Genomic DNA, 13952 nt, shown 5'->3' with positions numbered 1-13952 from the left:
ACTATTGAAGGGAGTCTTAACGTATGTTGAGAGAGCATAGCGTTGGATTTGTTCTTGAAGATAGCTCTAACTTCTAGGTAGAAAACAAATTGAGGTTTTGCTAGCTAATGTTGTATATCAGGAAAGAAATGGGAACTTAGACTGAAGTTTTGGCAGTAGACATGGAAAGAAATCAAGAGACTTCCATCAGCATTTCAGTAGTTAAGGGAGGGGAAGGTGCCAAGGATGTTTCTGTCTTCCAGAACTAGAAAGGTAGTCATGTCATTAACTGAGATAGGGAAGAGGAACAGGTTTTGGAGGGCAGTTCATTTTTGGACATCGAATTAGAACTGTCAAAGTATAGGCTGGAGTTTAAAAGTGAGATCTAGACTGGAATATAAATTTGTTAATCATTTATATCTAGGTAGTAGTTTTAGCTGTCAACATGGACATAGTTATTAGGGAAGAGTATAGGGCTGGAGAACAGACCAGGACAAAAAGTCACATTTGTGACTCCAGATGCGATCATATCATGAGGTTCTGCGGGTTAGGATTTCAACATAAGAATTTTGGGGGATGCAGTTCAGCATGTAACACTTCTATGTCACAGATGTTTTTCTCTGTGATTAATAATAACTTCAGAATATTAGTTCCTTTGAACTTATTTTGAAAAACAGGAATAAAACGCAAGTACTGTGTAACTGTCATTGTTAAAACATGTTTTTCACAAAGGAGCATTTCTCTTCTTGCGGGGAGGGGCTGCTCCTCAAAACAGGCAGGATCTTAGTTCTCACGACCAGGGATCAAATACATGCTCCCGGCAGTGGAAGCATGAGAGTCTTAACCCCTGGACCACCAGGGAGGTCCATAAAGAAGCATGCCTAAGAACATCACCAAGTAAACTATTGGAAGACAGAAGTGTCAGTGCGGCACTTACCCATCACTCTCCTTGGAGAGTGGGGCAGGGCGTGCCAAGCCTGTGCCCCTGCCGGGAAGCACGGAGCCCTAACCACTGGGCTGCCAGGGGGTCCTTCCGTCACTCTCACCATCTAGATCTTCAGTTCCATTGGAGGACTCATAGTTCTTAGCATACAATTGTAATCACAGTTATGATTTGTTATTGCAGGAGAACACAAGTCAGTTGGTGAAAAAAGGCGCATATGTCTATAGGAAAGGCACAGGCTTCTAAGAGTTCTCTCCTGGTGGAGTCAGACAGAATTGTGCCAACATGTGTGAATTATTAACTACCAGGGAAGCCCAAAGTACTGAATAGACAGTCACGGCCTAGCATACGCCAAAATTCTAGACTCCCAGAGGGAAAACATGTTCGGCATAAATCATATTGTTCACACAAAGAGTTTAGGCACAGTAAGCCATCAGTTAGGGAATGTCCGAGAATCCAGCCTTTTAAAAATTGCCGTTTTTATATCCCTGTCCAATCTTCCATTCTAGTCTTCCAGCTGACATGAGAAACAATATTCTCTTTTGCCACTTAGAAAATACCATTGGCTCTCAAGTTACTTAACAATTAATAACTCATCCTTAAGGTCAGTTTTAGTAAGTATGATGGGAATAAAACTAGGTGTGTGTGGTAAGAAGAGAGAGGCCATCTTTAAAATATTAGGAGTTCTTAGTCATTTCCTTCTCTGTAGAGGGTTTCTGAAAAGTTGCATGTAAACTGAAATTAGAATGGTGAATCATTTAAAATTTCTACAGGGTTCCTTTGGTTTAACAAAAATACCAAAAAAGAAAATACATCCATAACATGAATAAGAGATTGGAGTTTTGGTTTTGTGTCTATTAATATGCTTCTTCATAAAGTAGAGCTTTCCTTTTCTGTTCTGATTTCTGTGTTCTCTGTACCCATATGTGAACCACGAGACCAAAGAAATTGAGCCTTTTATAAGCACATGCTTAAGAGACAGTTAAGGTGTTTTGGTTTGAGGTCTTTTTGTTTGTACTAATAGTAGGTATGTTCAAGGATTAAGGAGTCTTATACTACCACAGTCTTACACTATTTGTTCCACTGACTTTCAAATTAGTCATATCTTGATGTGGATGGCGGTCAGTTGATCTGGGACTGAGAATAAGAAAAATAGTCTAAATTGGAAGTCATAATTCAGGGGTTGAAAATCTTAGCTGGCAGGGATTACAACAGAGGCCAAGAGTTGCTTGTATTCAGAGACAAGCCAGAAAGCTAAGACCAAAGCCAGGGGCAATTGCAGTTAGCCTAAAGTGTGCAAACCACAGGCATTTGATGATGGGGAGAAAGCAAAGGGTTCAAATAACTTATTCACTGCAGAAAGTATCAGAGACTCAAATTTTTCAGACTGAAAATCCCATATTCATAAATGGCAGTATTTTAAAAACTGTTTCATTGATTCCTAGGATTCTGCAAAGGTACCCTAGATAGGAAGGGGGTGGGGATGCAGGATTTTATTTTTTGTCAGCAGTAGAATCTATTTAATGAGACAGTTTCATGATAGAGTTGATATTTTTTGAAATTCTAAATTCTGAAACTTGTTGAAATTACAAAACCTTTATTGCAGATGAAAAAAATTTAAAACTTTATTAGAAATTCCTACTTTGATGGCTTTTTAAAAAATAAAACATTTAAATTTATTTTTAAGAGTTCAGTAGCTACCTTAAAAAACATAACTTTTTTGTTGTTTTTGGGGAGGGCTGGGGGAACTTATGTGTATTTCTTTTGCTTCAAAGCCAGGAGAAAGCTAACATGCTTTTTTTTTTTTTAAACAGTATTTGCATACTTTTTCAAATGAATTTACAATAAAACATGTTGACATCCACCATAATCAGCAGATATTCTTAATCAAAAACATTTTATTTGGATGTACTTTTAACAGTATGAGTCATCTACAGTTAACATCTAAAACAAAAAGTAGTTACCTACTCTGGGGCCAAATCATAGTCAATATAGAGTACACCTTAACCAATACAGTCTGAAAAGGTTTTATGAACGAACCTAGAGCTTAGTTGCACAAATCCATATTCCTTTTATTACTAACTTCCTGGTTGACATTGCTAAATCAAAAATAAATACTAGTATGACAAAACCCACTGGAAAAAAAAAAAAATAATAATAATAAAAAAAAAGAAAAAATAAATAAATAAATACTAGTACTATACTTTTTCTCTTTGTTAAAAACAGAGAAATGATAATTGTATTTCTAGACTAGATTTTGCCAGTAACTAGTTGTTGGACCTGGAACTGGAATTAAGTTCTTCTAGGCTTTAGCTTCCTCATTTTTTTTAATTTATTTTTAAATTGAAGGATAATTGCTTTACAGGATTTTATTGTTTTCTATAAAATGATGGCTTTCTTAAAATGTCATTTCAGTGTAATGCAAACAGACAAAATCCAAATCATTTAACTGAGAGAAATCTCCTTGCAGTCCAGCAACCAAGCATGATGTAGTGAGAATTACCAGCTTAAAAGAGAGACCGGAATTCTAATTCCAGTATTGTCAGTAATTATTTGGCAGCTGTTACTACAACTAACACCTGATGCAGTCAAATAAATAAATATATTTTTTAAATCAATTTCCTAAAAAAAATTTTCAAAAACTGAAGGACACAACACCTGATTAAAAGAGCCTGCCAAAGGCTCAGTAGAATAACAAAAAAAGACCTGCACCAACGTGTATCATCATGTTCGAATCTGCGACCCAATGAACTGCAGCATGCTAGGTTTCCCTGTCCTTCACTATTTCCGGGAGTTGGCTCAGGTTCATGTCCACTGAGTCCGTGATGCTGTCTAACCATCTCATCCTCTGTTGCCCTTTTCTTTTACCTCCATCTTTCCCAGCAGCAGGGTCTTTGCCAGTGAGTTAGCTCTTTGCATCAGATGGCCAAAGTATTGGAGCTTTAGCATCAGTCCTTCCAATGAATATTCAGAGTTAATTTCCTTTAGGATTGACTGGTTCCATCTCCTTGCTGTGCAGGGGACTCTCAAGAGTCTTCTCCAGCAGCACAATTTGAAAGCATCAGTTCTTTGATGCTCAGCCTTCTTAATGGTCCAGCTCTCATATTCATACATGACTACTGAAAAAACCATTGCTTTGACTATACAGACCTTTTTTGGCAAAGTGATGTCTCCGCTTTTTAATATGCTGAGTTTTTCATAGCTTTTCTTCCAAGTAGCAAGTGTCTTCTAATTTCATAACTGCAGTCACTGTTTCTACATTTTCCCCGTCTATTTGCCGTGAAGTGATGGGACTGGATGCTATGATCTTAGTTTTTTGAATGTTAAGCTTTAAGCCAGCCTTTTTTCACTTTCCTCTTTCACCCTTAGCAAGAGGCTGTTTAGTTCCTCTTCGCTTTCTGTCGTCGGAGTGGTATCGTCTGCGTATCTAAGGTTATTGATATTTCTCCCAGTAATCTTGATTCCAGCTTGTGCTTCATCCAGCCTGGCATTTCATATGATGTACTCTGCATATAAATTAAATAAGCAGGGTGACAGAATACAGCCTTAACGTACTCCTTTCCCAATTTGGAACCAGTCCATTGTTCTGTGTCCCATTCTAACTGTTGCTTCTTGACCTGGATACAGGTTTCTTGGGAGACAGGTAAGGTGGTCTAGTATTCCCATCTCTAAGAATTTTCCACAGTTTGTTGTGATCCACACCACCAAAGGCTCTAGCATAATCAGTGAAGTGGAAGTAGATGCTTTTCTGGAATTCCCTTGCTTTCTCTGTAATCCAACAGATGTTGGCAATTTGATCCCTGGTTTCTCTACCTTTTCTAAATCCAGCTTGTACATCTGAAAGTTCTCAGTTCACATATAATTGAAGCTTAGCTTGAGGGATTTTGACCATTACCTTGCTTGCCTGTGAAATGAGCACAATTGTATTGTAGTTTGAACAATTTTTGGCATTGTCCTTCTTTATTTAGGATTGGCATGAAAACTGATCTTTTGCAGTCCTGTGGCCACTGCTGAATTTTCCAAATTTGCTGACATATTGAGTGAAGCACGTTAACAGCATCCTCTTTTAGGATTTAAAATAGCTCAGCTGGAATGACATCACCTCCACTAGCTTTGCTTGTAGTAATGTTTCCTAAGGCCCACTTGACTTCACACTTCAGGATGTCTGGCTCTAGGTGAGAGACCACACCATTGTGGTTATCCAGGTCATTAAAACCTTTTTGGATAGTTCTTCTGTGTATTCTTGCCACCTCTTCGTAATCTCTTCTGCTTTTAGGACCTTGCTGTTTCTGTCCTTTATTGTGCCTGTCTTTGCATGAAATGTTCCCTTGATATCTCCAGTTTTCTTGAAGAGATCTTACAGTCTTTCTCACTCTATTTTTTCCTCTGTTTCTTTGCCTTGTTCACTTAAGACGACTTTCTTCTATCTTTCCTTGCTGTTCTCTGGAACTCTGCATTCAGATGGATATATCTTTCCCTTTCTCCTTTGCCTTTCACTTCTTTTCTCAGCTTTTTGTAAACCCTCCTCAGACAACCACTTTGCCTTCTCTTATTTCTTTTACTCTGGGATGGTTTTGGTTACTGCTTCCTATACAGTGTTAGGAATATCTGTCCATAGTTCTTTGGGCATTCTGTCTACCAGATCAGATGTAACTGTAGGCAAGCTTGGGCCTGTGAAATGAGAAAGTTGTCCTTAAAGATTCTTTTTTGAAATGTTTTACTTCCTTCTGTCATAGTCTGGTCCATTTCTTCTTTTAAAAAAAAAAAAAAATTGTTTTATTTCATTTTCAGCTTTATTGAGGTATAGTTGAAATACAAAATTGAAAATTCAGTCCATTTCTTAAAGTAAATTTTGGAATGCTGTCACATAATAGTGGAGCCACAATAATAGTAGCTAACATTTATTTAATGAACTTTCATATGTTCAGTAATCCTAGTAGAAGCTGGGCAGATGGTTCGGAGAAGGACATTGAATCGCATTGTCCTCCCAGCTTTTTGACCTTCCCTGAAGCCCCTCAAACCATAAAATGGCTTGCGCTCAGGAAAAAAAAAAAAAAAAAATTGCCCACTAGGTATAAAATCTTTAACAGGTGAATATCTAAACCAGAGGTGCAACAGCCATTTTTATGATCTTTAATAACAGAAGGGTCATGTAAGTTTTATAGGACTGAAGGAAAGCGTTCATGCTGTGGTGAAGAAATGCAGTTTTGTATCTCACTTCCTCTTTGAAAGCTAGAATTGACAGCCTCTTCTTGCTTAATGACTGTATTTGTTAACTGAAGTTTCACTGTATTCTGTTTAATCTTAATTCTCTTATAGACAGATACATGTAATTAAGATGAGGCTAAAGGCAGTGTCTTATCAATATTGGGTGGCAAGGAGGAGGATCGGGTAAAGTTTTACATTGACAAGATATTAATATACTTTGAACCAGTGGACCTGCAGGGGAAAGTAGAGGGAATTGCAAGAACAAAGGCATTAAGACAGACAAGCTTGAAGCTTTTAGGAAACAGCTAATTGGGCTGAAGTAATAGATAGAGCTCTTCAAATGCAATATTGATAGTTATAAAAGCCACTGTTTAGTGAGTTCCTGCCATTGTAAGTTTCACCATCTTTCTCATTTAAGTTTTAACAGCAACCATATAAGCTAGGGTAATCCACATAGGTTAAATCTCTTCAACATGGTCACTCTAGTGGCAGAAAAGTAACTTTGACAGGAATCCAAGGTTATCTGGATCCAAAAACCATACTTGATGATAATAAAATATATTCTTTGCATGTGAAATGAACTAAATATTTGGTTGAAGCATATAGTTCTGATAAGTATCCATATGCTTAGTTATTATCTAGATGATGAGCTAGAAGTATTAATCATTATTGATTTTATGTGGGAATTTATAAAACATGAAACTTTGAACTACTGGCATTTTACTTGTGTCAGAGAATATAACTTTCATTATTTGATAAGAATTTATCTTTTTTTGAGATCTTTAATCACAGATTCGTTCTGAATCTCAAAAGAAATAGTCTTGAGTTGAATTGCCTTTGACCAGAAACTCAATAATAACTAGTCAGAAAATGGGTTTATAAGAATAGGGCCGATTTAAAGGAACATAATCATATCTTTAAGAGACATTGTGATGAAATGTCTTTTTCCTTGAATTAAATATTTCAGTATTTGAGCCTAATGTATATGTATCTGAGACTTGCCCCTAAAATTTCTCTTTGAAAAGCGTATTTATACTTGAGCCCTTACAAAGTCTCATTATGGGTGTTCTCTGTTATTTTCTTTTGAACCCCAGAAACCATTGACTAAAAACAGCCTCAGCTGATGCTAGTTCTGAATACTTAGGGAGGTTATTTCACAGATTTTTTTTAAGTTGTTAAACAGTTTTTTCAAATTGTTAAAAAGGTTGTGTCAACAAATTCAGCGATTATTCCTGAAGGCATAATCTCCTACTTGCATATGTTGGCTATCATTGTAAACAAATGCCTATGAGTAATCCTACAGGATGAATAAAAATAACATTTTCTGTTAATGTGAATAGATAGTTGTGATTTAATGTAAGTTTTCCCATGAAGACGTTATACGTAGATTGAAACTGTTATGTCTCAGTCAGTTTATTCAGTAGAGAGGTTATCTGAAACACCATATTAGGTGGCTCAAAAATCGTTTTAGCCACAAAGAAATCCTTAGGTCAGAGATGAACTGTCTTCATTGTATCCATCGATTTGAGATCTTTTCCCAGATGTCTCATCAGAGGTTTTTCTGAGTATCTTATCTAATAAGGTAGCTTTCTCCATCAATCAGGAACTTTATTTTGTTTACACTTCACTCCCCATCACTTAATACATAATAGATACTCAGGTATCTGTTGAAACAATGTATGAAGAGTGTGAATAAAATTATCTCATAAATGTGAGACTTCCCTGATGGCTCAGACAGGAATCCACCAGCAATGTGGGAAACTTGGGTTCAATCCCTGGGTTGAGACGATCCCCTGGAGGAGGGCATGGCAACCTACTCCAGTATTCTTGCCTAGAGAATCCCATAGACAGAGGAGCCTGGCAGATAACAGTCCGCAGGGTCTCAAAGAGTCGGACACAACTGAGCAGCTAAGCACAGCACAGCGAGTAGAAAAATAAAGCAACACAGTTGCTTGAATAAAGTTGACCCTTGAACTACATAGGTTTAAACTGGGCACAGGTCCACTTATACATGGGTTTTTTTTTTCCAGCCAATATGTACTACAGTACTGCATGATTCATGGTTGAGTCCTCGAATGTGTATTCCATTTGGAAGAAAGGTGGCCTCATTTGGCTCAGTGGATAATCATATCCAAATATATATCCAAAAGCCTAAAAGGAATTTTACAGGAATTTATTGTGATAATGTCTCATCTTTCCAAATAAAAATTAATTTTAAGATTGTTGTCTATATGGAAAAAAATAACAAGTTTGCAAATAAGAATCTGTAATGGCCAATTCTAATGTAAATAATGATATATACCAAGACCACAAAACTCCCATTGTGGCCTACAGAATATTGAATACAGTCCATTTGGTTAATTAATTACATTGATTTATCTATTTGTGTATCAGGAATGAATATGTCTGTGTTATATGGTTTTCCCATAGAAATACTTCAAGTAACATTCCATGCCAGTTTTACTGTACAGCTTGTTTTTATATCCTTTAAAAGTAGGTCAGATATGCTAAAGTTAAGGCAGGGTAAAACAGAATTTCATGCCAGTAACATTTGTCCAATCTCCTCCCTCTCCCAAGGTCCCCTCCTCAGCCAAAAAAGGAAGAAACAGAAGGAAAACATTACCCTAGAAAACAGATTTTTTTAAAAAAAAAATTAATTATTTTCTCCATTTTAAAAAATTTAGGAACAAGTTCCAGTTCCAGTCTATCATCCAACACCTAGCCAGACTCGCCTAGCAACTCAGCTGACTGAAGAGGAACAAATTAGGATAGCTCAAAGAATAGGCCTTATACAGCATCTGCCTAAAGGAGTTTATGACCCTGGAAGAGATGGATCAGAAAAAAAGATCCGGGAGTAAGTTTTAATTTATACATGTTTCAAAGGTCTGTTTTCAGAGATCTGTTTTTTAAAAATATTCTGTTGCATTTTGAAAGTCACATATTTAATGAATTCTGGACAAAAATTTGTTTGGATGTGGAAATTAAGAATTTTCATATAAAAATAAGAAATGATGGTACAAATTCTGACCATTTTATAGGTTGTCTATGTCCATTTGGATGACAGTTAATGTCAGTTAAAAATTATTTACCTGTGTAATAAGTGTGAACCAGTAGCAGCATTGTTGGTGGCCTAATCAATTGGTAAAGCCGTTTGGCAATATTTCACGGACCTTTAGATCTAAACCCTTTGAGACAGTTAATTCTAAAGATCTATCCTAGAATATGTACCTCACTTCAGCTCCCAGAGTTTATGCACAGAGATAGTTACCATAGTTTTAGTTAGTGAAAAACAATAATAGAGGAACACTTTGGTAGGTTATATAGAGGTTAAAATTGTTTGCTAAGGATTTTAGTAATATGAGGAAAATCTTATCTATTTCTTAACTTATAGAATAATTGTACTAAGTCTGATGAGTTCAATATAAAATTTTACTTAAGGGAGATTTTTCCTTCAGAGTTTGTTATTGTTTGAGAATCCCTGAGAATAGCTCTTTTCCTTGTAGGTTAAGAATGATCTTCACCAATGCAGACATAAAGTAATTTATTATGCTGTGCTTGGCTGTTTGAGCTGTAGCACCATTTAGGGTTAGTGGTTCTGTATTTACATGTAGTTATTAAAGTGAAAGCTGTCTGGGCTTACACTGAAAACTCAGTTCAAATAATATTAATCTAACATGTTTTCTTGTCTACTAAAGCTTCACATCCTCCTTAAGGTTTCTTCTGTAATATGTAGCTGTTTTACAAGCACAGTTCTAGTAGTGGACCTGATTTCCTATCTGATACCTTTCTCTTTGTTGATTGCTCTCAAACTCTTCAAATTCCCAGGTGATTGAAATAAGAGATTGTAGCAGGATAACACTAGGAAAAAATTCCGTCTGGATGCTTAGGTGATAGAATGACAGGAAGCCATTTTTGTCTGTTCATATTAACACTGTCTTTGTAATAGGGATTTTAAAGAGTATTCTAGATAGATGACTTGTCTAAAAATGCTTTCTCATTTCTCTCCCTCACCCCAACAGGTGTGTGATCTGTATGATGGACTTTGTTTATGGGGACCCAATTCGATTTCTGCCGTGCATGCACATCTATCACCTGGACTGTATAGATGACTGGTTGATGAGATCCTTCACGTGCCCCTCCTGCATGGAGCCAGTTGATGCAGCACTGCTTTCGTCCTACGAGACTAATTGAGCCAGGGTCTCTCATCTGACTTCAAGTGAACCATCATTTTTGGTGGTTTTGATCTTTTGTCACTGAGCCCAAAGAGCCAGGGATTAGGAATTAAGATCATGCACAAAAGTTTCCTAAAATTTCCTGAATGGCTGCAGATGTTGGGGAAAAGTACGTGATATTTTAGAAACTTAGGGGGAAAAGTAGGATGGTATTTTTATGTAAAGCCTTGACCCAGTGTTTAAAAATATAATTGTATTTAGATCTTGTTATTGCTCCAGTACATAGGAATTGTGTAAAGTGTTACAGCAGCTGTATATGTTTCAACTGTGTGTGTCAAAGATTAGGAAAAAGATAGTGGTTGTTTTTTCCTAAATGAAATAGCTTTCTTCTTCTCCCCCACCCAAATTCTTTTCTGAAGTTGCTGGCATTTGGGTCAAGGTTTTATTAAAAGCTACATTTTATAACACTGGCACAAAAAAAGTAGTTTTAAGCTTGTTTGCACAGTTCTTTTTTTCCATTGGAAATGGAATTCATTGCCTTAGGTCTTTTTTAAATAGTGTATTATTATCGTTGGGGCTGGCTCTATGCTTGAAAACCAGTTTATTTATAACCTGTTGTAAGTGCTATATCTGTTTGCAGTTAGGAAATGCAGAATTCAAAGTGATCTCCTAGCTTGTAAGCAAACTGAGATGCACTATCCCTTTTCTATTAAAATAAAAATCAGTTAATGTGTCAAGAAACCAACTCTAGTAAAGTCAGGTTTAATATTAGCCTTTCTTATGTGTTTCATCTAATTATTTTGGTTGTTAATATGGTGATAATTATTTTGGTTGTTAATATGGTGATAATTAAAAGTCAAGGTAAATTTTAAATATTAGGAATTCTGATTTATTGAGCTTGAATTATGCCACCATGCTTATGTAAAAATGAAAGTGGCAACATAGTTAAACTGAGAAAGTTTCTCAGTTGTAACAATTTTGATTTTTTCTTTCCTGTGACCCTGTTGTCTTGAACCCATAGCAAAAGGATACTGCATCTCTTATTGTATTGCTGAGGTTATTGAAGTTACATAAAACACATCTCAGTCTCTGTTTCTTAGAAGGAAAGTCCTGCTAGTTGACTGACAATTCTAAGCAGGGAGAATTAAGATAAATGTGTTTAATTAATGTTTTGCACACAAATGCAGAATTTGTATAACCACATGACATCATAGTTGTGATCTCAAAAAAAGGACTTTCTCCTTTATCTTTTTCTTGCAGTTAATGTAGGAATTCTCTGAAACTCTAAGCTTCTGAAGTGTTAGAGGTAGAGATGGTCTAGCAAAGATGTAGTTTGTAATGTCTTATCCATTTAGCATGTGTTTATTTTTTGTTATGTACTAGAAGGTGACATGTTTGTTTGTTTGGCTCAGTGATAATTACAACTAAAAAATCATTCATTAGCGAAAGGAGAAGCAATCTCAACCTTAACAAATCAGAAATGTTTCTTATTATTTTGTATTGAGTTGAATATTTGACTCTTTAACACTTTTCTACATACAAAACGTAAGTCAAGTCTCTTGAAGGGTTCTTCATAATTGTATTATAGAAGAATTTAGTATGTCATAAGCACTTAAAGATTTGACATTCAACTGTAGCAGTATCCATGTTGGTTAATTTTCTTATGAGCCCCATGATGAGTTTGAGAAAAATTGAAAGAAATTATAGATTATCAGGTTCTGTTAAATTGTTACATGTATCTTGCTTAAGTTTTTGTTCATTAATTTATATCCAATTACATAAAACAAATTTGGAGGAAACACCTGAAGTTGTGCAATATTTTCAGTGATATTACTTTTTTATCTTTGTGTTTTCTACTTAAACATGATGTCTGTCATCAAGTATTATAGTCAGACTTTCTTTTTTTCTAGATTGTCAAAATTGGTAAATGAACATTTTTTTTAATCATCTTCTATGTTGCTGTTAGTCTTTCTTTATTAACAAGGTTTCTTTTACAGAAGTTTGGCAGTAATATTGAGGGAACCAGGATTGAGCTGAAATTTTTTTTTTAATAAGGTACTTTGTATTCTTTAATTTTGATCTCCACATACCATGTTAAGAACCATCAATTTTGGCTTTTTCCAAGTTAAATAAAGTTATAATACAGTTGTAAAGGGCTAAAGTTAGAATTGATTACATAAGAATCAATTCTCCCAAGTTATCTAATCCTTTCTTCAGAACACACATGTATAAATTTAATTAATTGCCTTTAGTTTTCCAGGTATATATATAAACTTTGGGGGAAGTATTTTTTATGGCCTGGCATTTACTATCATCTAGTCATAAGTTTAGAAGCTTGGTAGCTTCTAAATTTTCTAAAGCAAATAAGAGGCATATTATCCTGTTATCCAGCATAATTGGGATTGGGTAAGATGTGTTCAGGCTTGGCTGTAGGATTTGAAATGTCTGAAAAGCCTGACCAGGAAAAAATAATCTTACTCTTTTAAATGTAAACCAAAGAAGTTAAAATACTTTCAGATACTTGGAGTTTGGTTCACACAAACTTTTTAAATGCTATGACTGTTTTTTATAAGACATCTCTTATAACAGGTATTGACTCTCCAAACTATTTTCGGTGTCTGTATGACATAGAATATAGTGAGCATCGAGGTAACAAATTCTCTATGTGCAAAGCTCCTTTTTAGGGAAGCATACATTTTTAAAAAGGATTAACAATAAAGGAGTACAAAGTAAAGCTGCCTGTGGTCCTTAGACTGAAAATGGCAAACAGAAAAGGTAAGTTTTTTGGCATAATTCATAAATGTAGACAGTTGGTGGCCCGTGTTTGCTTACAAAGGCATTGGCTAGCAGATCAGTTTCTCACAGTCAGCTGAGGACACTTGACACTTGCATGTTAAGTGCGTCATAGCTAATCAGCTAATTTTTTAAGCCTTTAAGTTTGAAATCGGTGGACCGTGAGAAAAAGTGGCTTTTTGGTTAGTCGGTGGACGTGAGAAAAAGTGGCTTTTTGGTTAGTATCTCCTGAAGTTATACTAAATTTACTCACCTGAATTTAAAGATCATCTGTTCTTTTACTGGGTAGGGAAGAAGTCAGATAGTTTGTAACCTCTCCCTCTGTCCCCTGTGTCACTCCCCTTTTCTAGTCTGACACTCAGCTGGGCTTCCCTAAGACTCAGGCTTGGTTCCGGTTGGCCCATCATGTGAGGATGGCCATGAGAGCCCTCGGTGTCCTATTCATTCTTATTCTGACTGCCTTCTGTTACTCCTTTTGAGGACATAGTTTAATTCCTTCTAATTTCTTCCTCCTGGTCCCACTTCATAAGTATTTTGCCATCATTAAATTAAAAAGTGTGGAGTAAAAATGTCCAGCTACAAAATTTCATCTTTGCATTAAATGTCATTACTAATTGACCCCCTGTTAGGTGACTGACCTAAGAGCTATCAAGAAATGGCCTGCGAATTTTTCCTCAGTTCTGTATTGTCAGAATAGACACTTGCTTATGGCCAGGCAGTAGTTTAATTGATGCTCATAATTCAGATTTAGACAGCGCTTTAGTTTGTAGAAATTTCAAGTGAAACATAAGCATTTAATGGGAATGACTGTTAACTGCTTGATTACATTATATAAAACACCTTAAAATGGTACTTTT

The 13952-nt window shown here is 35.8% G+C and overlaps 1 protein-coding gene across 1 annotated transcript in view; it reads left to right on the top strand.

Annotated features, from left to right (window-relative positions):
• Nucleotides 1–12251, top strand: part of RNF11 (ring finger protein 11) — a 42181-nt gene extending 29930 nt beyond the window's left edge. Inside the window, exons 2-3 of the mRNA XM_061121928.1 lie at nt 8815–8984; nt 10150–12251. Of these exons, the coding sequence (XP_060977911.1) occupies nt 8815–8984; nt 10150–10321 (342 nt within the window). The 3' untranslated portion in view covers nt 10322–12251. The remainder of the gene's footprint in view (nt 1–8814; nt 8985–10149) is intronic.
• The last annotated feature ends 1701 nt before the right edge of the window (nt 12252–13952 follow it).

Source organism: Dama dama, chromosome 20, assembly GCF_033118175.1.
Source record: "Dama dama isolate Ldn47 chromosome 20, ASM3311817v1, whole genome shotgun sequence".
In the NCBI taxonomy this organism is placed as follows: domain Eukaryota; kingdom Metazoa; phylum Chordata; class Mammalia; order Artiodactyla; family Cervidae; genus Dama; species Dama dama.
Note: the sequence above shows the minus strand (reverse complement) of the source record. Positions and strands in the feature narration are given on the sequence as shown.